This window comes from Chionomys nivalis, chromosome Y (genome assembly GCF_950005125.1).
Source record: "Chionomys nivalis chromosome Y, mChiNiv1.1, whole genome shotgun sequence".
Classification (NCBI taxonomy): Eukaryota; Metazoa; Chordata; class Mammalia; order Rodentia; family Cricetidae; genus Chionomys; species Chionomys nivalis.
The window spans coordinates 7,008,293-7,035,804 of NC_080113.1; the positions used below are offsets into that span (position 1 = coordinate 7,008,293).

Consider the following 27,512-nt stretch of genomic DNA (forward strand, 5'->3'; position numbering starts at 1 on the left):
AAATCGACCACATACTCGGTAACAAAGCAAACATCCACAGTTACAAAAAAATATTAATAACCACCTGTATCTTATCAGATCACCATGGATTAAAGCTAGAATTCAGCAACAATGCTACCCCCAGAAATCCTACAAACTCATGGAAACTGAATAGTCAACTACTGAACCATACCTGGATTAAGGAAGAAATAAAGAAAGAAATTAAACTCTTCCTTGAAGACAATGAAAATAAAGAAACAACATACTCAAACCTATGGGACACTATGAAAGCAGTCCTGAGAGGAAAGTTCATAGCACTAACTGCCCACTTAAAGAAAACAGAGAAAGCACACATTGTAGACTTAACAGCCCACCTGAAAGCTCTAGAAAAAAAAGAAGCAGACTCACCTAGAAGGGGTAGAAGACTGGAAATAATCAAACTGAGGGCTGAAATCAACAAAATAGAGACACAGAAAACAATTGAAAGAATCAATGAATCAAAAAGCTGGTTCCTGGAGAAAATCAACAAGATTGATAAACCCCTATCCAAACTAATCAAACGGCAGAGAGAGAATTTGCAAATTAATAAGATCAGAAATGAAAAGTAAGACATAACCACAGACACAGAGGAAATTCAGAGAATCATTAGATCTTACTACAAAAGCCTGTATGCCACAAAACTGGAAAATGTAAAAGAAATAGACGCGTTTTTAGATAAATACCATTTACCAAAGTTAAACCAGGACCAGGTGAACAACCTAAATAGACCTCTTAGTCGTGAAGAATTATCAAAAACCTCCCTTCCAAAAAAAGTCCAGGACCAGATGGTTTCAATGCGGAATTCTACCAGAACTTCCAAGAAGACCTAATACCTATTCTCCTTAATGTATTTCACAATATAGAAACAGAGAAGTCATTGCCAAATTCCTTTTATGAAGCTACAGTAACTCTGATACCAAAACCACACAAAGACCCAACCAAGAAAGAGAATTTCAGGCCAATCTCACTCATGAACATCGACGCAAAAATCCTCAACAAAATTCTGGCAAACCGAAACCAAGAACACATTAGAAAAATTATCCATTATGATCAAGTAGGCTTCATACCAGAGATGCAGGGCTGGTTCAACATACGAAAATCCATCAATGTAATCCATCATATAAATAAACTGAAAGAAAAAAACCATATGATCGTTTCATTAGATGCTGAAAAAGCATTTGACAAAATTCAACATCCCTTTATGATAGAAGTCTTGGAGAGATTAGGGATACAAGGGTCATACCTAAATTTAATTAAAGCTATATACAGCAAGCCGACAGCTATTATCAAATTAAATGGAGAGAAACTTAAAGCCATCCCACTAAAATCAGGAACACGCCAAGGCTGTCCACTCTCTCCATACCTCTTCAATATAGTTCTCGAAGTTTTAGCAATAGCAATAAGACAACATAAGGGGATAAAGGGGATTCAAATTGGAAAGGAAGAAGTTAAACATGCGTTCTTTGCAGATGATATGATAGTGTACATGAGCGACCCCAAAAACTCCTCCAAAGAACTCCTACAGCTGATAAACACCTTTAGTAGCGTTGCAGGATACAAGATCAACTCCAAAAAATCAGTCGCCCTCTTATACACAAAGGATATGGAAGCAGAGAGGGAAATAAGAGAATCATCACCTTTCACGATAGCCACAAACAGCATAAAATATCTTGGGGTAACTCTAACCAAGGAAGTGAAGGATCTATTTGACAAGAACTTTAAGGCATTGAAGAAAGAAATTGAGGAGGATACCAGAAAATGGAAGGATCTCCCTTGCTCCTGGATTGGGAGGATCAACATAGTAAAAATGGCAATTCTACCAAGGGCAATCTATAGATTCAATGCAATCCCCATTAAAATCCCATCAAAATTCTTCACAGATCTTGAGAGGACAATAATCAACTTTATATGGAAAAACAAAAAACCAAGGATAGCCAAAACAATCTTATACAATAAAGGATTGTCTGGAGGCATTACCATCCCTGACCTCAAACTCTATTACAGAGCCTCAGTATTGAAAACAGCTTGGTATTGGCATAAAAACAGAGAAGTCGATCAATGGAACCGAGTAGAAGACCCTGATTTTAAAACACAAACATATGAGCACCTGATTTTTGATAAAGGAGCTAAAAGTATTCAATGGAAGAAACAAAGCATCTTCAACAAATGGTGCTGGCTGAACTGGTTGTCAACGTGTAAAAGAATGAAAATAGATCCATATCTATCACCATGCACAAAACTCAAGTCCAAATGGATTAAAGACCTCAATATCAGTCTGAACACACTGAACCTGATAGAATAAAAAGTGGGAAGTACTCTACAACATATGGGTACAGGAGATCACTTCCTACGTTTATCCCCAGCTGCACAGACATTAAGGACAACATTGAATAAATGGGACCTCCTGAGACTGAGTAGCTTCTGTAAAGCAAAGGACACTGTCACTAAGACAAAAAGGCAACCCACTGACTGGGAGAAGATCTTCACCAACCCTGCAACAGACAAGGGTCTGATCTCCAAAATATATAAAGAACTCAAGAAAGTAGACTTTAAAATGCTAATGAACCCAATTAAAAATGGGGCACTGAACTGAACAGAGAATTCTCAACAGAAGAAATTCAAATGGCCAAAAGACACCTAAGGTCATGCTCAACCTCCTTAGCGATAAGGGAAATGCAAATTAAAACAATTTTGAGATACCATCTTACACCTGTCAGAATGGCTAAAATCAAAAACACCAATGATAGCCTTTGCTGGAGATGTTGTGGATTAAGGGGCACACTCATCCATTGCTGGTGGGAATGCAAACTTGTGCAACCACTTTGGAAATCAGTGTGGTGATTTCTCAGGAAATTTGGGATCAACCTACCCCAGGATCCAGTAATACCACTATTAGGAATATACCGAAGAGACGCCCTATCATATGACAAAAGTCTCTGTTCAACTTTGTTCATAGCAGCATTGTTTGTAATAGCCAAAACCTGGAAACAACCTAGATGCCCTTCAATGGAGGAATGGATGAAGAAAGTGTGGAATATATACATATTAGAGTACTACTCTACGGTAAAAAACAATGACTTCTCGAATTTTGCATGCAAATGGATGGAAATAGAAAACACTATCCTGAGTGAGGTAACCCAGACCCAAAAAGAGGAACATGGGATGTACTCACTCATAATCGGATTCTAGCCATAAATAAAGGACATTGAGCATATAATTTGTGATCCTAGAGAAGCTAAATAAGAAAGTGAACCCAAAGAAAATCATATAGTCATCTGCCTGGAGAGGGGAAGTAGACAAGATTGCAGGGCAAAAACTGGGAACTTGCGGGTGAGGTGGCATGGGGCAAAGGGGAAATGGGATGAGAAACATGAGAAGGGGAGGATGGGAGGAGCTCGGGGGATTGGGATGGTTGGGATATAGGAAGGATGGATACGGGAGCAGCGAAGTATATATCCTAACTAAGGGAGCCATCTTATGGTTGGCAAGAGACTTGACTCTTGAGGGGTTCGCAGGTGTCCAGGAATATGTCCCCAGCTGGCACCTTGGGCAACTAAGGAGAGGGAACCTGAAATGACCCTATCCTATACTGATGAATATCTTGCATATCACCTTAGAACCTTCATCTGGCGATGGATCGAGGTAGAGACAGAGACTCAATTTGGAGCAATGGACTGAGCTCTTAAGGTCCAAATGAGGAGCAGAAGGAGGTAGAACATGAGCAAGGAAATCAGGACCACGAGGGATGCACCCACCCACTGTGACAGTGGAACTAATGTATTGGGAGCCCACCAAGGCCAACTGGACTGGGACTGAATAAGCATGGGTTGAAACTGGACTCTCTGAGCATGGTGGACAATGAAGGCTGATGAGAAGCCAAGGACAATGGCACTAGGTTTCGATCCTAATACATGAACTGGCTTTGTGGGAGCGTAGCCTGTTTAGATGCTCACCTTCCTGGGCCTGGATGGAAGTGGGAGGACCTTGGTCTTCCTGTAGAGCAGGGAATTTGGACTGCTCTTCAGTATCGAGAGGGAGGGGGAGTGGACTAGGGGGAGGAGAAGTGGAGTGGGGACAGGGGGAGGGGAGCGGGGGGAGGGGGCAATATGTGGGAGGAGGGGGAGGGAAATGGGAAACGGGGAGCAGTTGGAAATTTTAATTAAAAAAGAATAAAAAAATGAGGAAAAATAACAAAACAGGTAACATATTCATAGGAGATGAAGGATGGGAGAAACTAAATTATCCATCAATGAATGAACAGACAATCGTACAGAAACCTACTAAGTCATAAAGAGAGGTAATTCCGGGAGCATATGGCCATTAGACTAAACAAGAGAGATGAGATAAAGAAAGAAAAATCTGGTAGGATTTTATAACTCTGTGGTTCCACTACTATGTTACAGAGGGTGGTCAAATAGATTGAAACAAAAAGTAGACAAAGGTTTTCAGGGCTGGTGAAGTGGAGGAGGATGGGAGAAGTCGTTCAATGGGCACAGGGCTTTAGTTTTGCAAGATGAAGACAATGGAGCTGGGGCAAAGTGATTCATGTAAGTGCACAGGAAGAAATGACAAGCAGTGGTATAGGGGAGAGAAGCAGACACATACTGTTACGAACAACGAGTGAAGGACACGGAAGTCGGAAAAGGAGGCCGTTGGCCAAATATACAAAAAGAAAACACGAGGAGACAAATACTTTTTTAAAATATTTATTATGTGTACAATATTCTTTCTACATGCATGCCTACAGACCAGAAGTGGGCACCAGACCTCATTTCCGATGGTTATGAGCCACCGGGAATTGAACTCAGGACCTTTGGAAGAGCAGGCAATGCTCTTAACCCCTGAGCCATCTCTCCAGCCCCTGGAGACAAATACTTTAAAGGGACCTATATTAACTGGGAGAGCTGTACAAGAGAAGAGACTTCAGAGGGTTCGGAAGAGGAGGAATCGAGCATCATAACATGGAGTGCAGAAAGCCAGGTGTGTTTCAAGCAGACACAAAGAGGGCACTGACACAGAGGAAAGTCTGAGGTAGATACCTGGGTGGGAAACTAGAGGAGACCTATTATGAGACAGAGCAGCCAAGGTATCTAGACGCCCAGAGGGCAGGGAGAATTCACATTCTTTTTGTATGAAAATAAATCAAAAGGAAACAAATGAAACATTTCCATAAACCTACACTGCAAAGGAATGAGATACAGAAATCTGTTTCAAGCATCCATCCTTAAGTCCAGACTCAAAAGAAGATAGACTAGGTAACTCTCAAAAATACAGTAAAGAGCATGGCCAATGGCAAACAGCAGAGAGAGGCTTAGAGGGGGAGGAGACAAATAGGTGGGTGATCCCTGAACTCATGACAAAGCATTCTCACCAACTGTGGCACTGGTGCTCTGGAATTCCTGCTCAGAAACGTGAATCCTTAATGCAGACTTGGGAGCCAATTGGGGAGCTGCAGAGACTGCAGGAGTCTGGCCACAGCAGCGCTGTGGTGGGACCCTCCTAGTCTGGGCAAACAGGTTGACAGCAGCCATCACGCAGTCCAGATGCAGGGGCTGAAAGGCACGGCAAAGAAAAGTGAGCTCAAAACTTAACATGGGGTTAAGGGTAGAGACCTACTCGCCAGACACCTACCTAAGAGACCCTAAGGACACTTACACTGTTTGTGTCAAAGGTGAGTTGGTGTGGACAGCATTTTTGGCCCCGCCCAAAAGAGGGCTCCAGAGTTTGTTTACTAGGGCAGTGAGAAGGTATGAGGAGGGCTGAAGGAGAAGGAATTCTCAGGCAGACCTCAGTCCAAGAAGCCTAGGTTCACATTCTTGGAAACTGGCAATGAGCCATATACACAGCAAGTTAAACTTGCTGATTCATATGGTATTAAGTCGATGAAATTTTAAAAAGTGCACATTAATCCTCTCTAAATTACAAGCCATTATTACACCAACTTCACAGGTATGGCTTATCAACACACTATACTCAACATGACCCAATGTCAGAAACAACTGGACTCGAACCCACAGGTTGCTCTTTGCGTAGCTATAAAATTTCTCACTTGTAACTTGTAGTTACAGCCCTCAAGAGAAATCTGACATGACTCAGCCCAGGTGCAGGCAGCAAGGATACTAAGCCCTTCTTGTGGGACAGGAAGCAGGAAAACACAAATGTGTGCATAAGGCACTGGCCCAAACCCTTTCTTGGTATGCCTGGGGTGGCTGGCCGCCTGGAATAAGCCATATCCACAGGACAGTAACCATCCAATTCCCAGGGCACATACTGGGCCAAATATACCCATCGGGTGTGTAATACCTGGTCTGGAGGGAAGTTGTGCAGCAACTGCTGGATATTGTCAGAATACCGTGTGTGCCAGTAGCGGTAGGCCCAAGTCACACAGTCAGCCCAAGTCTGTGGCCTATGCAGGAGTAGACTATGCTGTACAGCTGCCAGTACTTCCAAAGGCTGGGTGCCAGCCAGCTGCAGTGTCTGCTCCGTGAACTTGGGATCCCTGTCCAACGCAAAGAGCTGGATTGTTTCAGAGGTCTAGAAATACGGTTTCTGGACAAGCCTCCTTTCTCCATGGAAACACCTCCCAAATTCACCCAGCTCATCCACTGTGACTCAGGCGGGCAGACGGAATGCCTTGGTTGATGGGCAGAACAGTGTCCATTACTTACGTGAGGTACTGGTTAACAGTTTCTGCTGACTGCTTGAATTCATCCCGAGCCCACTACTGACAGAACAAATACATGCATGAGAGACTACCAACTAGTAAAGCTTGACCTGCCTGAAGACTGCATTCAGACTCTAAATTCTAACTATCACACATACTTCCTACTTTTATGACCCATTGCAAGGGAACAAACACACCTGTACCCATTTCAGCTTTAAGCCTCTGAGTAAACCGTAATATCTGCAGTCATCCAAGTGAATGAACGAGCACACACCTACCATAATATTGAGTACAGTGCCAAATACAGGCCCAATCCAATGCTAAGTACTTTACCAACATCCTGTGATGGATAAGACAAGCCCAATCCACCCTTAAGTGCTTTACAAAATCTCTCTGGTACATTATTGCTTCAATGCACATTTCTCTCTGATAGGCATCACTTCAATCCACATTTTGCAGATAAGGAATCTGCGGGTCCCAGATGGGTCCTACAAAGTTGCTGGACACTCTCTGAAACTTTTTGTCCTTCACTGCCTGCTGTGCAGATTCAGAGAACAACTCCATAACCTCCAACAAGGACTATGACACTATTGCAATTCAGCTGGACTGCTCCACACTGTAATTTTTTCTAATCTTCAACCCCTTAGGATGTCCTTACTCTACTATACCTACAAACCTATGAGCCAACAGAAACCTAAACAGGTTTTTTTTTCTCAGCTTTAAAGAACATGAAAAGGACTAGGCTCTCAGTTGAGTTTCCACTCACTTAGCCATCCAGGATGATTGTGTACCTGACAACACAGGCAGAAGTCACACTGACAAACCAGCTGCTTAACACACTCTTGGTAAGAAGAAACCAACCAAAAATGCACTCACTCTACAGATAACTAAGAAAATCATCAGAAACAACATTAGTTGATCTGTGTAGCAAAAGCACTGTTTACACAGATCATTCTCACTGTTCGACACATGGTCAATGGTGCTCCTTTAACTCTTCCAAAATAGAAAGCTCGACATTAATTTTTGTACTAAAATGTTTCTTTTACAGTATACTTTGAGAATTTTCCCCTCTGCCAACACCCCCCAGAATCTCCTGAACTCCCTACCCACTCAACTCATGTTCTCTTTCTTTCTCCCTCCCTCCCTCCCTCTCTCTCTCTCTCTCTCTCTCTCTCTCTAACACAATAAAAGTAAACACCAAGCAAAGAAAGGAAGAAATGGCACACACACACTCACACACACACGTAGGACAAAACCAAAGTACACAAGAAAAACGAGGTCCAATCGTTCACGTACTACCAGACATGAGGCGTACCCTGGAATGTGGCTGATACACCCAGTTACATTCAAGTGTAGATAATGGATTTTCCCTTTCCAAACTGGTATCAATATTCTAGGTGGTGGTGGTGGTGGTGGTGGGGACGGGTGTTGCGGGGAGAGGTGTGAGGACTTCACCTTCTTTATGCTGGAATTTGCTTGGTTTGAACTTGTTAGACCTTGTGAGAGCTGTTCAGAATTGGACGACTCCAAAAGAAACTATCTATGCTAGTTAAAACAGGGTTGATATACATAAGATCTCAGAGACTCTCACAGCACACAGAAGATGTGAACGAAGGTAAAGTCCTTTTTATAAGAAAGCAATCACTGGCAGGTACTCTGACTGCTGGTATAGTCACAGAATGTGTTCTACACACAAAGCCCACAGAAAACCAAAGGAATTTGGAGGATGAGAAGAGCAAAGCCTTGATGATGGCCTGTTGCCTAATCCTTCTCCTACCTCCCATTCCTTCCAAGGTTGATCACCTGTAGGGTGTGCTCAATGGCATTGGGGAAGTTCTTCAGTGTGCAGATGGGGATGGATTTCTCAGGTGGGTCCTGAGAGCTGTAAGATTCTGTCAAGAAGGGAATGACCACCTGCACGTTCCCCTTGGTGCCCAGGGTGCCTGATTCCAGCAGAGGCTTTTGGTAATACACACAATGGAGGTCCATGTACAGACCTTCAGGGAGATGGGAAGAAATGGCAGGTGAGCAGCAGCAATGTTTGAATAAAACAGAAACTCAGGCAGGAACAAAAGCATCTCGCAAACACACACACACAGCAGGTGAGCAGCAGTAATGTTTGGATAAGACAGGAACACACACAGGAACACAAGCATCTCGTGAACACACACACACACACACACATTTGTCCTCACTTTACTCCATCTTATAAGCATCCACATTGCCCTGGGCATTGGCCACACCACCCAGGTTTTGGAAGAAGTCACCATAGAGATGTGTTCTGTCTCAGGGCCTACTTGTTTCAGGTGACTGAACACCCTGATGTGTGGATTTATGTCTCATACTGCAGCAACAGCAGTCTCAGACTTTAATTTCTGGGTGGGAATAAGGAGAACAGAGCTCTTTCCGAGGCACCGACACACAAAAACTTCACAGACAGATCCCGCGAAAGGATTTATGTCATGAAGGGCAATGAAGGCTCAAAGAGAAGCAGGCTCCAATTATGTCCATACCACAGGATGTTCTTTTATGACAGCAGGGATTCTGCTTCAGTTCATGCCCCGATTTTCTTAATGATAGCCTGACATAGAAATTCACCTACCAAATACATGTATTGGTGAGAAGGCAAGGGTCTAAACCAAGGATTCTAGGGAAAACTTGCTTGTTTGCTCTCTTACTCAGCTGGATTTAATTCTTGCTGTTTTGAGGGCACATTCCATGTTTTACTTCCATTTAATGCTGTATTAACCTCAAAATGACACATTCATGCACTTATCCTGCTTGTTGACTTCACCTAAATCTTAAAGCAAAGATTATAAACAAAGACTAATTCTGTACTCATGGTTGTCAATTTTTTTCTGTCCTGTTGCTTCTGTATTGACTCACCACTGAATTGTTTTATTTTACTGGAGTTCAGACTGTGGCTATCCACCCTTACTACCCTGTCTTCCTTTTCTAACGAGCAAGCATTTCTAATATCTGTTACCTGTAACAAGCAGGAACAGGTTTTGACAGAAATTCGTCAGTCACAAGGCATCATATTATTATGAATTCACTTTTTATTATAATACACCTTGAAGCTATTTTGATATACCAGTAGTCACCACCAACATTGCTCCAAAAGTTAACACAATTTGTGACAATATTCATTATACCTGCCACTGTAAAAATAATTCCAAGTATGATGTATAAAACATGCCATTTCTGTTCTTCCCTTTTGAGACTGTGCTTCTCAGGAAGACAAAGGTTTCCATGTGTGTCAGAAGGCAATGGAATACACAGCAAACCCAAATGCAGGGACACAATGAAGGTGATTCAAAGAGGAAAGTCACTAGGCACTAAGAGCCAACATAAAAGAACTGGAGAGTTCTCTTCTTAGCAATTCAAAAGCACACTTGCAACCTCTGGGACAAAATAAAGAAATCACACCCAAGAGGAGTGGATGTCAAGAGATAAACTCTGGGCTACAGTCAATAAAACAGAACACACATGCACAAACACAACGAATCAATGAAACAACAGTTAGATCTCAGAAAAATCAGTTAAGATTAGCTGTCAAACCCTTCTACAACTTATCTAAGAAGAGAGAAAATATCCAAATGAACAAATCAAAAATGAAAAGGAGACATGACAACAGACACAGGAGAAATCCAGAGAATCTTAAGGACATACTTTCAAGAAAATCTGAACACTACCAAATTGGAAAACCTCAACAAATGGGTAATTTTCTTCATGGGAACCTTATCAAAGTTAAATCAAAAGCAGAGAAATAAGTTAAGAAGTTCCATAGCCCCCAGCAGAATAGAAGAAGGCATTAAAGTCTCCCAAACAAAGAAAAGCCCAGAGCCAGATGATTTCAGCAAAGAATTCTACCAGACATTCAAAGGACACTTCGAGTCAATGCTCACAAGATTATTCTACAAAGTAGAACACTGTTGTCCAATTCGTTTTATGAGACCACAGTTACACAAAGAGATTGGAATTCTCCTGATCCTTTTATAGGATCACAACAGTTCCCTCTACGACTCAGTTCACCAAAATAGCCACAACTCGATGTTGTTAGTAAGAACAAGGAGATTAGACATACATTCCTAAAATCGGCCTCTGTTAGCCTGAATAGACCTTAGTTAAGGAGAGGCCCTTAGCCTAACTGCTTAGGTCCCCAACTTGCTGCATTATGAGATAGGAATACCTCCTTAGTCTCCGGAGTCGAGCTGTGGCCCTAAGTTTAAGACTTTTACTTACCTATTTATCAAGATTACATATTGATGATATTAGAAAATTAAAATGGTCTATAGATTTGTAATTTTAAATAATTTTAAAAGCTGTTCTTTAAAAATACCCAGCTTCTTTGTAAAAATCCATAATTCCCTCTTAGAAAGTACAAAATCTCTCAAAAATAAAGTATCTTTTAATTCAAGAGGGAAAAAAACAAGGGGAAAAATCATAATCCACACAAGGCAAAACCAAGATCCAACAGAACAAGCAATTTAATATTCAATATCCGAGGATTATTCCTAATCACCTGGCCTTTCCCAAGGAGCTTGGGTCACCTCCTGGATCCACCCTTGGCAGCATTATGCAGCCCGCCTTCTAGGTCCCAGCTGGCTCCATTTAATTGTGGCTGGGATTTCAGAAGACTATCCCATGACACATAAAACTCACTTTCCATCTGACATAAAGACCTCAATTGAGTTCTAGATTGTCTGCTGTGCTGGCATCCTTGAGGTCTGTGAGAAAGTTCTGATTAAGCCCGTGGGAAAGAGCATGTTTTGCCCATAAGAAAGAACAATTATCTATTAAGATTTGTTCTGGTGTATGCTGGCTGGCGGCACTACTCCTTAGTGATTAGTATCTGCTTGCTGTTATTGGAATTCTTGTATTGAGAAAATGAACCTGCTGGAGCTTCCTCCCAAGGATAGTGCGGGAGGCGGTTAGCTGACTTTGTTGTGCCTTTTGCCTGTAATTAGTACATATGATGGCGAGAAATAAACTTGGGGCTGTTTGGTATTCACCTTTGTTCCTCCAAGTCTACCCAATGTTTCTGTCTTCATTTCTCTTACTCTTTTTTTTCCCCTCAGCTTCAGCGCCTCCTCCCAAGTACCCCTCCAGCTGATTCCTGCCAGGGCATTCTCTGACACATCAGCCCCTCCAAAACTGTTCAGGTCTCTTCCTTGCAACTGGGATCTCTTTAGGAAATCCAGTCTGGTCACATGCTTGATGCTTGCAAACCTTAGTTGTTTCCCATAGAGCCATCATTTCTTTTTTTTTTTGGTTTTTCGAGACAGGGTTTCTCTGTGGCTTTGGAGCCTGTCCTGGAACTAGCTCTTGTAGACCAGGCTGGTCTCGAACTCACAGAGATCCGCCTGCCTCTGCCTCCCGAGTGCTGGGATTAAAGGCGTGCGCCACCACCGCCTGGCAGAGCCATCATTTCTTAAAACCAGTATCATCTGGGTGCCTCTTCATGTTACAAAGTTTGAGTGCCAATTCAAGGTACATTCTTGCTTATGAGGTGCAGCCCTAAATACCTCATTAAAGAAGCATTGTTTTATGAACCATGTTTTCAAGACAGGAATCATCATACAAAACTATCATGTAAAAATTTTTCTTGTTTAAAAGGATCTTTGGAGACCTGTTCTTCCCTAGGTGGCCTATACCATGTCATCACCCTTAGACAATATGGCAGTGAAGCCAACTGGCAGATGTCCTCTCCAACCCTAGCAAAGATGGCTTATATGTCAGAACTTACCCCAGAATTGAATCTTACCTTATGATTTGTTTCCGACTACCTAAAGCAGTCGGGCGGTGGTGGCACACACCTCTAATCCCAGCACTCAGGGAGGCAGAGAGGCAAGCGGATCCATCTCTGGGAGATGGAGGCCAGCCTGGTCTACAGCATGAGTTCCAGGACAGTCGGAGATACACAGAGAAACCCTGTGTGGCAAAACCAAAACAAAGGAACAAAAATTCACCTAATGCACAGATTTTTAATAATCAATCCCGGTTAAGAGTTTTAAGTTAATTTTTTGTTACAGATATCACAGATTTTAACCATCCCCAATAAACTTAGTAGGCTTTCTTCCTCCAATAATAGGCTGCTCCACCATTGCAGTAAAACAGATCAAGCCAAACCGAAAAGCTGTTAACAACAGGTTTATTTGAGCAAAGGAATTCCTGGGCAGGTGTTCTCTTCCTGCGCTGACATTCCTGGGGATGTAAGTCCAGGTCAAGGTGTTGGTGCACAGAAGTCCTTGTGCTCACAGAGAAGCACTAAGAGCACCAGGACTGTGAATCATGACAGGTGCTTGCTCAATGGAGGATAAAATAAATACGTCTGTCACTACAATAAAGTAGAACTTTTCCTGTTCTTAACATCTATCTCTCTTGTTTAATTACGTGTTCAGTCATACATTACGGAAAAAGATGTATCAATTTTACATTAATAATTTGTTTTCCATTTGGCGCCTGCACACATGCACCAAGAAATATCGCTCACCCTATCCTCCCCACCCCCACCAGCCCCATGCCCCGCCATGGCGGGTTTACATTTTGTCAGCTTTGCCTTTAAAGGTACAAGTCATACTGAAGTAGTCATTCAGACCCCAAGGCTGATGATTCTGTGTAAGAGAAGAGGGAGAGAGTGCAGCCATCAGCTCAGCGTAAACTCCTATTCGCTGGGGTGGGGAAGAAAGCTCCACAGCACGGGCAAGTGACCAGGAGTATAAACAGTAAAGGCATGTTCTGTTACCGGTCTGTACGGCAAGCATTTTCCCAGCAGGTGATTTCCCCATGGTTTCATGCCCTGCTTCCAACAGGAGCAATCACCATTTCTGCAGGGAGCTAGGCTGTCGCTCGAGAGGTTTGGACGATACCTGGCAGAGCAGAGTCACGCTTGCCTGCGGCTTATGTCAGACATGATTCCTGAGTGGGTGGTTGTGACTCTGGCTCCTCCTTTCCGCTTTCTCCTGGCAGATGCCATCTTGTTCCCCGACTGAGGAGAGGGATGCTCCTCGAATGGAGGGAGCTTCCAGTTACTCCTCTGGTCAGGGACCTGAAGGTGGAGCTGCCCCGGTGTGGGCCCGAGTCTTCGAGGAAGAGTAAGTATGGAAGAGAGTGGCAGGCAGGTTCGTTCTCTGGGCGGGCAGCACAAACTGCTTGTGGTGGAGGCTTCAGGGGCTCAGGAGAAACCTGGGTTCGGCTTCCTTGTGCCGGAGGCCTAGGATTTAGCAGGTGGAGGAGCTCAGTTTCACCTCAGTGTCTTGGATTCAGGGCTACAGGCAAGTAGGAGGTGCTTTCTCTTAGCTGTTCAGGGAGTTAAAGCTCAGGGCCGGACCTCAGTCACCAATGCTCCTCTAAGGCATTCTGGTGGGCAGAAGGAGCTAGTGCGTTTGCTCAGCAGAGAGAGATAGGCTGTGAGATAGAGTGCTTTAATTTATTTGTTGTGGTTTTATTTATTTGTTAAGTTTGTATTGTTAATTAGGATAGAAATGGAGCAAAAGAACGGAGATCCTGCAGTCACTTTTTTAGGCCACCATTTCCATAAACGAGGACACTCTGCAAATTTCTTTCTGACATCTACTCTGGATTTCTGAATTTCTCTTGATGCTTTTAGAACTAAGGACTGAATCACTTGGGCCCCCATGGCACACTTGTCTGTACCACATGACCAGTCTCACTCTAGGACTTTATGTAAAATCACTCTTGTGACTTAGCTTTTTTAAAATTAAGTAATTAATTACTTTCTTAGTGGTTTATTGAGATCAGGTTTCTCTGTGTAATAGTCCTGGCTGTCCTGGAAGTCCCAATGTAGACCAGGCTGTTCTTGAACTCATAGAGATCAAGATTGCCTTCCTCAGCCTCCCAGGTGTTGGGATTAGAGACGTGCACCACCACCATTCAGCCTTGACTTGAATCTTTAAGTCAGTGAATTAGTGCCTACATACCTTCCTGAAAAGATTTCTTAGAGCCAGCCTAAATTTCCTGGAGTGTACTTCTATAAAGACTCAGCAACTATCATTTACTTCCTTCTTGTCTGTTCATAAGGACCTGGTATAGGAAGTCTGTTTAGCCAAACATCGTTCTTTAGAAAGAGTACATTTGTGATGTAGCCTCCACTTTGATTGGACCCAGCACTTTCTTCAGATTTACTTTAGTTGTCTAAAGAAATTCTGAATGGACTAGATGCAAGACTAGACTTGTTATGTGTAACCTGTCTGCTGTAACTGTCCCAGTCTGATTTTCCAAGGCCTGCATAATTCTCATCCTTTTGATGGCTCTTCCCTACCTCTAGCTTTAAAAGCAGGATATAATGTGGAATTCGGTCTTATTGTCAGAGAAACCCAATACTACTTTGGGATGTCTGCTCTCTGAATCTTCTGGGGGTGAACTGTCAAATTCCTGATCTGTCCTGCAGGAGGGTCCCAGGAGGCTTTACAGCCGGCAGCAAAAACTGTCAGGGGGAGGTAAGACGGAAACTCAGATCAGCCTGATTTGGGTACTGGTGCTAGACCAGGAAGGACTTCTAGAGTCTGGCCCAGATCATTTTACTTTAGCCATTGTTTTACTTTAGCAGTTGGGGAGAGGACGGTAGTAGTCCTCTACGAACTCAGCCCCAAGTGCACAACAATTTTACGACATGCTTACACCCAGATTCTTTACAAAACTATGTCTGGTTTCTTTCATAAGAATGGGTACTGTTGACTCAGAGACAGTACCCAAGATTTAGGATCTAGGGAACTTGACTTAGTAAACATGATGCCTGTGGGTGTCAGGATTGGCCCTAAGAAAATGGAGAAGTCACTTAGGCTGTTGTTAAAACACAAGAGACCTCATAAGAATGGGTTTTATGGACTGGAATTGGTGCTCAAGATTTAGGTGAAAAGGGTTTGGGATAAGCAAAACATGAATTATTGGTGTTACGTATGGAGGAGGCTGGCTCCTCAGAGACAGCAGTGGATCAGCCATTGTGGTGGCGCAAATGAATGTAGACAGATTATATAAATATATACAGCTTTAATAAGGAAATAGACTTACAGGACCACAGGTTCCCGCTGAGCACAGCGGAGCAAAAGAAGAAAAAGGGGCTGCTGGGACTGGCAGATTTATCAGCAAACATTAGCCCGAGGCGAACACGCCCCCAATGGGTGGGGCTATGTCCCTACATCTCCCCCTTTTGTCTAAATAAGATAGAACTAAACCAAATACAACTATATACAATAATAACAAATAATAAATATAACAAACAATATTGAGAACAAAACTTTTGCTAAACATTCTATCTCAAGGAGTCTAAATAACATAGAGAGTAACTACAATTATATAATCTTCAACTCCGTCAAAGATCTGAGAAGGGAATAAAGATTACTTAACAATCGAGAGATATCCAAAATGTGCAACAATTGACAGAGACAACTGACTACCTGGGCAATCACCCAAAGTCTCGTTTGCAATGTTGAGTCAACCAACTTTGGCTAAGGCCTAACATAACTGGCATACCATTATTAAAGGCAAGGAACTTTCTTAGGACTATCCTACCCTGTCTTGGCAAGATAAGACAATACTGTTTCATCCACTTAGGGATATTCTGTATCTTTGTCAGAAGTTGAGATATGGGCTTTTCTTAACCCAAAGGCCAGTTCTGCCAAGAAGACAAGCTCCCAGTGGAGTGTCTTTGGTGCTCAACGTTTTCTCGGGAGTAGAGTGGTGTTGCCAGGAGTAATTGTGTCTCTTTGGCACAGAAATTTTAGGTTAGATTAAAGGCCATTTTCTACAGCTCTTCGAAGAGGCTGAAGATCATACTATCTATACTAAATATAATCTCTATGTAACTAAAAGACCTGATTAACTTAAAAATAAATATGACAAACATATAATTCTCAATACCTATCTAACTTTGAAGACTAAAAGAATAAACAACTGTGCAATATATGAAGACAATGATCTTCAACTGTAAACAATGTCATAGTATCAGAGGTAGAAATGTACAATGTAATATGGTAGATGTATCAATACAATATAGACAAAGTTATAAGCATACTCATACAAAAATAGAGGTAGGAACACTCACATTCAATATTCAACATATCAATATACAAGAAACAGTACCAGTACAATTTTCTATAAACAGTAATTCACAAATGCCAATCAACCTAAAAAACCAGTTACCCCCTTCTTCTTCCTCTTCTTCTTCTTCTTTTTTTTTTTAAAAAAAATATCACCCCATCCCCTCAAACCTAAACCAACCACTAAAAGATGTCACCAACCCTGAGGGCAAACTCTGTTGGGAGAGGGGATGTCGTCCTCTAAGATTGCTTCTAGCTGACATGGGGGCGACGTTCTTCTTAGGGGGTCCTGTGAAAGCAAATGATGGTAAAATTACCAAATTAACCTTTGACCTAAGAAAATTGTAACTAGTCTCAGAGCGTTTTGAGAAGGTCCGACCAGAGTGTTGTCAAAAATGTGCACCATTCGAAATTGTCTCTTGTAGTTGGTACCAAAAAACAGGTCTAATATTAGCGCTTTAAAAAAAAAATTCATGACGTCATAAAAACCAGATGGAGTTGATGTTGTGGGGCCCCATCTTCGTCCTGGAAACTTCAAAGATTACTGTAGGAAAATTTGTTGCTTGTTATGGGAAATTTAAACATTAACAACAAGGACATATACTGACATATAAAGAAAGACACAGATATGAGGAAAAGCAAAGAAAGTATAAGACATATATATATATATATATAAATTAATACTTACAGAACATGTCCCTCCATCAGTAAGTAAATATTAGGGGTCCCTTAAATTCTTTGAAGATGGGTATTTTCCTGTGGAGATAAGAAGATAACCCTGCCCCCAACCTATCTGTATTACTTACCATCAGTATGATTGCCATCCATGTGATTGAATTGTTATTTATCTTTCCCAACTGGCTTCTCTTCATCAAAAAAACCTTTATCAATTTTGATGGAATCCACAATTTTTCCTCACCTGTGGAGACAAGAGCAAATCCCCTTCCCCAACGCAGCACATCTCCTGGCTTCCATTGTGAGGTCAGCACATCCTTGAAATAAACTGGTTGATTTAGTTCAGTAGACTTTTCCATTATCCAATGTCTTTCTGCATTGATGTTCCCTTCTCATTAGCGTTGAGGAAATTTTAGGTTAACAAAGCATTATGTAACCTATTTCTGGGGGTTTTTTCCACCCCTTTCTGTTTGTTCAACATATCCTTTATAGTTCAATTTGATCTTTCTATGACTGCTTGACCTGTAGGATTGTATGGTATACCTGTAACATGCTTGATATTGTAATAATCAAAAAACCGTTTCATTTTCCTAGAGACATAAGCAGGACCATTATCTGTCTTTATTTGTGTAGGTATACCCATGATAGCCATGACTTCTAATAAATGACTGATAACTGAATCAGCTTTTTCTGAACTTAAAGCCGTTGCCCACTGAAAGCCTGAATACGTGACAATGGTGTGATGAACATATTTTAATTTGCCAAATTCTGCAAAGTGGAACACATCCATCTGCCAGATTTCATTCCTTTGGGTGCCCTTTGGATTAGCCCCTGCAGGCAGTGGCATTTGGTTATAGAAAGAGCAAGTAGGGCATTTCTTTACAATCTCCCTAGCTTGTTGCCATGTAATAGAAAACTCTTTCTTCAAACCTTTGCTATTAACATGATGTTTTTTATGAAATTCAGAGGCTTGTAGCACACTACCAATCAATAATTGATCAATTTCTGCATTACCTTGTGCTAGAGGACCTGGCAGACCCGTATGGGATCGGATGTGTGTTATGTACATAGGGCAAAGCCTGTTCCTAATCAAATCTTGCACCTGGATAAACAAAGAGGTTAGTTCTGTATCATCAGGTATAAATTCAGCAGTTTCAATATGTAAAATAACTCTTTCTGCATATTGTGAATCAGTAACTATATTAATAGGTTCTTTAAAATCCCTTAGCACCATAAGAATGGCATATAATTCTGCCTTCTGGACAGAATCATAAGGACTTTGTTCCACCTTACCCAAGTCTTCTGATTTGTAACCTGCCTTCCCTGATTTATTGGCATCGGTATAGAACGTACGGGCTCCAGTTATTGGAGTATCACGGACGATTCGAGGAAGGATCCAAGAAGTTCTCTTTATGAAGTTAAGCCTCTTGCTTTTTGGATAGTTGTTATTAATGTCTCCCAAGAAATTAGCACAAGCTCTTTGCCATGGTTCATTATCTTCCCATAATTTCTTTAGTTCATCAGCAGTGAAAGGCACTATAATTTCTGCTGGGTCTATGCCTGCTAGTTGACGAAGTCTCAACTTGCCTTTTATAATTAAGTCAGAGACTTTTTCCACATAAGTTTTCAGTTTCTTACTTGGTTTATGTGGTAAAAAGATCCATTCCAAGATAATATCATCTCTCTGCATTAAAATTCCTGTAGGGGAAATTTTTGATGGTAGTATGACGAGAATACAGTTGAGCTCTGGATTTACCCTATCCACATGTGCCTGTTGTAATTTTTCCTCAATCATCGTCAGTTCCTTTTCTGCTTCAGCTGTTAATTCTCTGGGACTGTTTAAATCTTTGTCACCATCCAAGGTTTTGTTCAAATGAATTATTAGATCAGGTGTTATCCCAATAGCTGGCCGTAGACTGGAAATGTCCCCTAACAGTCTTTGAAAGTCATTAAGAGTCCGTAGGCGATCTCTCCGAATTTGTGCCTTTTGTGTCTTAATTTTTTGTAAACCTATTTTATAACCTAAATAATTAACAGAATCTCCCTTCTGAATCTTTTCAGGAGCAATTTGTAATCCCCATTTAGGTAAAAGTATTTTTATTTCTTCAAACAGTCTGTTCAAGGTATCCATGTTTGAATCGGATAACAAAATGTCGTCCATGTAATGATATACTATCGATTTGGGAAATTTCTTGCGTATTATTTGCAATGGTTGATTCACAAAATATTGGCACAGGGAGGGGCTATTTAACATACCCTGGGGGAGGACGGCCCAGTGGTACCTCCTCGAAGGTTGAGAATTATTATAAGTAGGCACTGTGAAGGCAAATTTTTCTCTATCTTCTTTTTGTAAAAGGAAAAAGCAATCCTTTAAATCAATAACTATGAGAGGCCATCCTTTTGGCAATAAAGAGGGCAAAGCAATTCCAGATTGTAGAGGGCCCATAGGTTGAATAACCTTGTCGATAGCCCTGAGATCTGTCACCATTCTCCATTTACCTGATTTTTTCTTAACCACAAATACAGGAGAATTCCAAGGGCTGGTAGATTCTTCTATATGTCCAGCATCTAATTGCTCTTGTACCAACTGTTCTAAAGCCTGTAACTTTTCCTCAGCTAAAGGCCATTGCTTTGTCCATATTGGTTTCTCAGTCAACCATTTTAAAGGCAAGGCTGTTGGTATCTCTGAAGGGACATCAATTGCTTGTTCTTGTACAGCCCGAATGGCCAGTTTTCTCTTTTGTAATATCTTTTAATATTATCCCCAGAAATATAGGCTCTAGAAGTAGCAGGAATGTTAATTTGGGTATTCCATTGTTGTAATAGGTCACGACCCCATAAATTCATTGCAATATTGGCTACATATGGCCTTAATTTTCCTATTTGTCTCTCTGGCCCTATACATCCAACCCATCTCGTGCTCTGCCTTACTCGAGATAGGGTTCCAATTCCCAGGAGCTGAACATTTACATTCTGAAGAGGCCAATATGGATGCCAAGATTCTGGGGTAATGTATTGTACTGCCTGTTAAGGGAAGGGGTTGGCGGCTTTTGCTTCAAAACCACAGTGCTTCCCTTAAATCAGGCAGTGAGGGTTTGGAAGAAGCAGGGAGCTATTAACTGCTCTGTGGGGGGTCGCTGCTCTGCGACTGTAGTGGCCTGGAGTGGGGGAAGGGAAAGCGAGCAGGGAGCACGCTGTAAATCGCCTTCCTGAGCTCCGGTAACTAGCCGGGAAAGGTGGAGCTTGCGCCCCCCTTTGCCGGGTCAGGGGCAAAATAGCCCGATGTTGGGACGCCAAAATGTGGTGGCACAAATGAATGCAGACAGATTATATAGATATATACAGCTTTAATAAGGAAATAGACTTACAGGACCACAGGTTCCCGCGGAGCACAGCGGAGCAAAAGAAGAAAAAGGGGCTGCTGGGACCGGCAGATTTATCTGTAAACATTAGCCTGAGGCGAACACGCCCCCAATGGGTGGGGCTATATCCCTACAAGCCATGTTGTGAACTCCATCCATTCCCATGGTTCCAGGAGGAGGACAGGTAAACACCACCTTCTTTGAAGGATGCTTGTGTATTTAACTTTGCTGGCTTCTCGGGTGCTTATATGTGTGCACGAGCACGTTTTGCACACTGCACCAATGCTTAAGAGCTGCATTGGTTTGACCTAAGAAATCTATCTTTCATGCCTTCTCCGTCAGAACAGGATATCAGTACTCTAGAAAACCTCTCTGAGTGGATACCAGGAAAATGATCCTGTCATACATGCCTCAGCTTGTGATGCTCTCATTTTTCTTCAGATGTCCAGCTCAGTCCTGTCCAAGAAATGCAGAGTGTTTAGACCCAACTCTAAGGTGCATTCTAAATGGTCTCCCATCAGTTCTACTATGTTTGAAATACCCCCAGGGTCAAGTAATGTGAGTATTTTCCTCTTACAGAGAGTCGGGATGGTGTCCAGAGAGGTTGCTGGTGATAGTGGCCAAGTAGTACTTCAGCCTTTCCATATGGCCAATTCCCATCACTATTTTCTCTCCCCTGGAACTCTGTGTTGATTTTAGGAGCTGTCAAAAAACAAGGAAATGAACATAGATGAAGACCTTTACTTTTATCAGCTGTGAGTAGTATCTGGGAGGAGAGATGGAGAGTGGAGGAGGCATGGAGTGGGTTAGGCCCTAACCTGGAGTTCTTTGCTGACAGGTATGTACTAGGTCATGAGGCAATGAAGCACCTCCAAACTTCCAGTGTGCTGGTAATGGGTCTGGGTGTGGAAATTGCCAAGAATATCATCCTCGGTAGGGTCAAGGCTGTCACTCTCCATGACCAGGGCACTGCCCAGTGGGCTGATCTGTCTTCCCAGGTATCGTGTTTTGGCTTCTCCTTGCCTAGGCTCCACCTTAGGCGCCCATCTTCCTCCACCCTTTCTATAGTTCTACCGATGTGAGGAAGATATTGGCAAAAACCAAGCAGAGATATCACAACCTTGCCTTGCTGAGCTGCACAGCTACACTGGACCCCTAATTGAGGACTTTCTTAGTGGTTTTCAGGTATCCTCAAGCCTCCTGCCTTAATCTTTCTCTTTGTTGTCCTTTAGGCTGCCTCAGTGTGTCTGTGTCAGGCTTTGTGCTGGGAAACTAGGAGATGTAGGCAGCAGTTAGAGCTCGCCAAAGGGGCAGATTCATATGTAGAAGGGGGTTGTGGTATGAGCTCTGGAGGAAATCACCTGCATATGTTATTCTCAAGCCTTGTACAGGCAGGTGTAATGAGAGGAAACCTGGGATGACTGAGTTTTCACCCTAGGTGTGTATGACCTGGCTGTAGGTAGCCAGCAGTTCCTTTCACCAGATACATTCACTTAGCCAGTCTTCAGACCTTGTTCGCCTGCCGTAGCATCACTGTTACTCTTGCTGTTGTAGTTAGGAGTGTTTTCTTGAATCTATTTTTTTGAAACCCTTGGGACTTGTGTGCTCACATGGCAAAGGCTGAGTCAGCCAAACCTGTGTGTTGTTTTCTTCCCCCTACTCTCTCAACTCTGACAGCTTTTATTATCTTTTATTCTCTCACTCCACCCCAACCCTGAGCCTGCTGGTCTTCACAGGTGGTGGTTCTTACCAGTACTCCTTTGGAATATCAGCTGCGGGTGGGTGAATTCTGTCATAGCCGTGGAATCAAGCTGGTGATGGCAGAAACTCAAGACCCAGTTGGGTGAGTGCTTGCCCCTTCCTGGTCTAACTTCCACCAAACATAGGTGGAGAGTCTTCCCAAGCCTTCATGTGTTCCTCCACCAACGAGATCCGAGATAAGCTTTTTTGTTTTCCCTGTGTGGTGTGAGAATCCTCTGCTCTGCTCCAGTACCTCGAGTGCTGGAAGGCCCTGTGCTTGGCCCAAAGCTCCGCTCCTGTTGATCCCCTCCGTAGGCAACTCTTCTGTGAGGAAATGATTCTCACTGATTCAAATGGGGAGCAGCCACTCAGTGCAATGGTTTCCATGATCACCAGCGTAAGGAGGCCAGCCCTATAGGTTCTAATTCAGAGGCTGGCAGTAATTGTTATTTCCTTTCCTTTTCCTATTTTTCTCCCTGCCCTTCTGTTTTCTCTCTCCTCTCCTCCCTTTCTTACTTTTTATTGATGTTTCTTTTTCCTAACCCTCTTGATTTTTCCATTCTTTTCCTGTTCCCCCTTTCTTTCCCCTCACCTACCTGACTGGTGAACTTGGAACCTGTGACTAAATAGGTGAGTACTCTTTGCCTGTGATTGACCTTACCTGCTGGCAGCCTGCCCTAGACTGTAAATACTTTTGTTTGTTTGTTTGTGTGTGGTGTTATTGCTGTTCAGTGTTTGTGCTTGAGACATTCTCAGTAATGTAGTAAAGGCTAGCCTTGAATAGACGATGACCCTTCTGCCTTGGCTTCCATAGAAGTGTGACTGACTATAAGCATGCCTCGCTGTGTGCAGTTTAGCTCTTATTAACTCTTTCCCCCTCCCCGCCACCAGGAGAGTCCAGGGGTCGTCACCTGTTTGGAGGAATCCCGACATGGATTTGAGAGTGGTGACTTTGTCTGTTTCACAGAAGTTCAGGGCATGACTGAACTCAATGGCATCGGTCCGATAGAGATCAAAGTTCTGGGTACGGCAAGCCTGGGGAAGGAGGGTGAGAAGTTGGTGGCACAGACCAAAGGGAAAGGTGGCTCTGTGATATGGGCTGTCTCAGAAGCCACAAGATCACTGTAGAGCTTGCCGATCTGACTGGGCTTATCTCAAAGTCAGCATTGACTTACCTTTGCCTCCTGAGTTCTGGGGTCAGAGCCCTGTGTCACCAATGGCCTGGTATAATGCTGCCTTCTAATTTGTGCCGCCCTGGCCCCTGTTGCATCATCTCTTTCTGTGCAGCAGACTTCTGTGAAGCTGTTTGTGAAGCAGCCGGTTTATGCTTGGCTCATTCCCTTTTGACTTTTCCCCATCTTGGTTGTAGGTTAGGCAATTCAGTTTTCCCTGCTAAGCTGTAAAAGGACTAAATGACTAGATCCTTTCTAGTATGTAAGATTGGTAAGCTAGGTTCTGGTAGAATAGAACCTGGAAAGAGAGGTCAGTGTGCAGCGTGCTTGCTGTGTTAAACACTTGCTCTCTAAAGGACAGAGTTTGAATTCAGAACTCTGTAAATCTAGCCATGTAAATCACTGTTACGTGGTGGGGCATGGCAGTACATGCAGGGAAGGCCTGCACCAGCCAGTGGGGCGCAGGGTGGAGGACGGAGACAGATGGATCCCAAGGGCTCCCCTCAGCCATCCCACCTGCATTTTTGAGAAAGTATCTGAAGGCGATAAGGGAGTGATGGGAGAAGATTTGGGGAGATGCATCTACAGTACTTCAGAACAGTTAGTGTATGCAGTTGGTCAAATACAGTGAAACCCCACAAAGGTGCGAGACTAACAAAACTTCTGTGGAGATTATGTCCCTTAAATTAGGAAAGTTCGTGAGCACTGAAGTGAGACCTGTGAGCTCAAGCACAGTCAAAGTAGCATGATGTTTGATATTATTTATAGCTGCAAGACACTTGCGTTACATATTTGATGCTGGCTTTAGTTGTACTGGCATGCTTGGTTTCTAAAAGGTTTGCCTAGTTAAATCTTGGGTCTCATCTCCTTGTATTATGTAGACTTGAATGAGTGGGATTACTGAATACTCATGGCCATCCCCTTTTTCTTGGAGAAATGCCTGCATGGGCTGCAAACTGATTAGTCATTGATGAGACAGGACTGAAGGTTCTTAAGTTGTTTTGTACATAGTCCTCCATCCCTGAGCTCTGTGAGTAGAAACTGTTTGTCAGAAAGGAAAGTTGGTTGCCATTGTGGATGATGGCATGCACCTGTAATCCTGGTGCTCCAGCAGGTGGGTGCAGGAGGATTAGGCCTTCAGGTCCAACCTTAGCTACAGAGTAAGAGGCCAGCCTGGGCTCTGTGAATACCGTGTCCAGATGAAGAAACAGATGCAAACAATGTTTTTGTTTTGAACATGTACAGCTTGTTTTGTCTTCTCACTCACTAAATAGTAGTGGGATAGTGAGCGTTAGTGTAGCAAGTCGGTTGGTTGGTAGTTCTTGCAGTGCAGTCACAAGTGCCTGAGTTTGATCCCCAGAATCTCTGCCAGGAAAGTTAGGTGGTATGGCCTGTATCTGTAAGCATCATGCTTGGGAGATGAAGACAAGTAGGTTTCTTTTTTCTTGTTTTAAATTTAGTTGCATGCATGCGTGCGAGCCTGTGTGCGTGCGTTTTGAGATTCCCTGGAGTGAGAGGTACAGACTCTAGGGAGCTGCCCAAAGTGTGTAGTTGGGAACTTAACCAGACTCCTGTCTTCTGTGAGAGCAGGATGCTCCCTCAACTACTGAGTCAGCTGTTAGTCAGAGGGGAACTACTCTTCCTTCCCATTTTGTTTGGCTGTGTTGAAACAGAAGCCAGATGCGGTGGCTTAGCGCCCAGAGTCTGAAGCTGGGTAAGTGTGTTTGCTGTCATTCTGGTTGTCATGGGTATAGACCTGCCTTTGAACTCTGAATCCACCTGAGTTGACCTCTGAGGTGCTGGGATGAGAGTTGTGTTCTGTATTCCAGTACCTTTGGTGGGCGTGGTTTGTTTGTTTTGGGCTTTATTTGTCTGTCCTTCCCCCACTCTCCACCCCCGTGTTTGAGTAAAGCATTCTGTAAAGAAACAAAAACTGGGATGTCTTAGGCTTCTATAAAGATTTTGTGCTTTGGTTTAGATGGTGCACTGATTGTTGGAGAGTCGCAGGGGCACTGCATGGGCTGTCAGTCTTCTCTGTCTGTTTCTTCTTTCAGGTCCCCATACCTTTAGTATCTGTGATACCTCTGGCTTCTCCGACTACACCCGTGGAGGCATTGTCAGTCAAGTGAAAGTGTCTTGGAAGATCAGTTTTGTGTGTAGGTGGGGAGGGCCTGTGAGTAGATGAACCTTTGTCTTGGAGAAGCCTAGGCTGTCCACATCTGGTGTTGATGCTCCATGATCCACAGAAACCCTTACTCACCTCCTTGGCAAAGCCAGATTTTGTGGTAACCGAGTTTGCTAAGTGTTGTCACCCTGCTCAGCTGCACATTGGCTTCTAGGCCCTGCATCAGTTCTGTACTCAACACAGCAGGCTTCTTCGGCCCCATGATGAGGTGCGTGAGTGGGAAGGCATCCAGAAACCCTGGCTTGTCTTGTCTGTTCCTGTGCCTGTTCTTCCTCCAGTAGGGCATGATAGGGTCTCTCTCGGTTCCTTGTATCCAACCCGGAGGATGCAGCAGAAATGGTGACCTTGGCACAAGCTGTGGATGCTCGAGCATTGCCAGCAGCTCAGCAGGATTGCTTGAACATAGACCTCATCCGGAAGTTGGCATATGTAGCTGCTGGAGATCTGCCACCCATGAATGCCTTCATTGGTGGTTTGGCTGCCCAGAAGGTCATGAAGGTCATCAGGAGGGGGAAGGGGTGTGGAGCGCTGTGCTCCTCTGATTCCATCACTACCTGTTTGTTGTTGTCACTCTCGGCTCCTGTGACTGCTGGCAACGCTCTTTCCCCAGGCTTCTTCTGGGAAGTTTCTGCCCATTAGACAGTGGCTGTACTTTGATGCCCTTGACTCCCCGAGCACAAAGTGACTTTCATGGAAGATAAATGCCTGCCGGTAGGACAGTGGGAACAATGGAAAGTTTGGGAACATCTTGAGGGAAGTCTATCCCTAACCTGTCTTTATTCATATAAATCCAGCGCCAGAACTGTTACGATGGGCAAAGTGGCTGTATTTGGATCAGAAGTACTTCCTGGTGATTAACACTAATGGCTTCTGTCCACCATATCTAGGATTTGTCTCTCGCTCCCTGATTCTTTTGGGGAGGGGGTCGTTTGTTTTTCGTATCCTGGTCACACCACCTGTATTTGTTTGAGAGGAAAGGCCTCATGTACCTCTGTCCCCATTTACCCGTTCTGCCCTCCTCCCTCGGGCATCCATATGAATTTCCAGCCCTGTGACCTTGGTAGTACATGGTCTTACATGCTCTTGGTGGTTTGTTTTGAGAATAAGGAGTGGTGGGCACCCACCATTAGTGACATTGATCAGTCTGTTTGCCAACTTGTAGGTAGGTGCAGGTGCCATTGGCTGTGAGTATCTCAAGAGCTTTGCCATGATTGGCCTCAGATGTGGGGAGGATGGGGAAATCACAGTTACAGACATGGACACCATTGAGAAATCAAATCTGAACCAACAGTTTCTTTCATTCCTGGGATGTCACAGTGAGTAGGATGGGATGGCTTTCTCTCTCTCTCTCTCTCTCTCTCTCTCTCTCTCTCTCTCTCTCTCTCTCCCCGCTGATTCTAATCTAAATGGCTTAGATGTTTATGCTTTCCCGTCCTTTATTCCTTCCTACTTTTCAGTACTTTTTCTGGTATGAGATCAACGCACATTGTCACATTTTTTCATTTGCCTGTTTTTTCCTCCACCTAAGATTGTCTGATTGTTCATTGCAGATGTGACATTGTGAAATGAGATAGTAGAGGCATAACTGGGAATTCTCTGTAGGTCAGTGTTCTTTTGACTTGGGAATAATCTGTC

General features: G+C 43.2%; 1 protein-coding gene and 1 pseudogene across 1 annotated transcript; one reads left to right on the forward strand and one right to left on the reverse strand.

Annotated features, from left to right (window-relative positions):
• Window positions 1-5,369: 5,369 nt before the first annotated feature.
• LOC130868816 (ubiquitin-activating enzyme E1 Y-like) lies at window positions 5,370-13,217 on the reverse strand. The gene is made up of 6 exons (XM_057760838.1): window positions 13,179-13,217; window positions 9,569-9,668; window positions 8,486-8,679; window positions 6,687-6,739; window positions 6,322-6,517; window positions 5,370-5,570 (listed from the first exon to the last, which is right to left on the reverse strand). Exons 1-6 carry the CDS (start codon window positions 13,215-13,217, stop codon window positions 5,370-5,372), a joined length of 783 nt encoding a protein of 260 aa, XP_057616821.1.
• On the forward strand, window positions 13,216-27,433 carry LOC130868817 (ubiquitin-like modifier-activating enzyme 1 Y; annotated as a pseudogene).
• Window positions 27,434-27,512: the final 79 nt, after the last annotated feature.

Excerpts from the sequence above, each read along its gene's own strand:
- LOC130868816 (XM_057760838.1), bottom strand. The coding sequence starts at position 13,217 with ATGGCGGGGCATGGGGCTGGTGGGGGTGGGGAGGATAGG. Across the intron at positions 9,669-13,178 it reads GTGGGGGTGGGGAGGATAGG|GTAACAGATATTAGAAATGC; the intron begins GTGAGCGATATT and ends TGCTTGTTACAG. Across the intron at positions 6,518-6,686 it reads ACTGTTAACCAGTACCTCAC|GGATCCCAAGTTCACGGAGC; the intron begins GTAAGTAATGGA and ends TGCGTTGGACAG.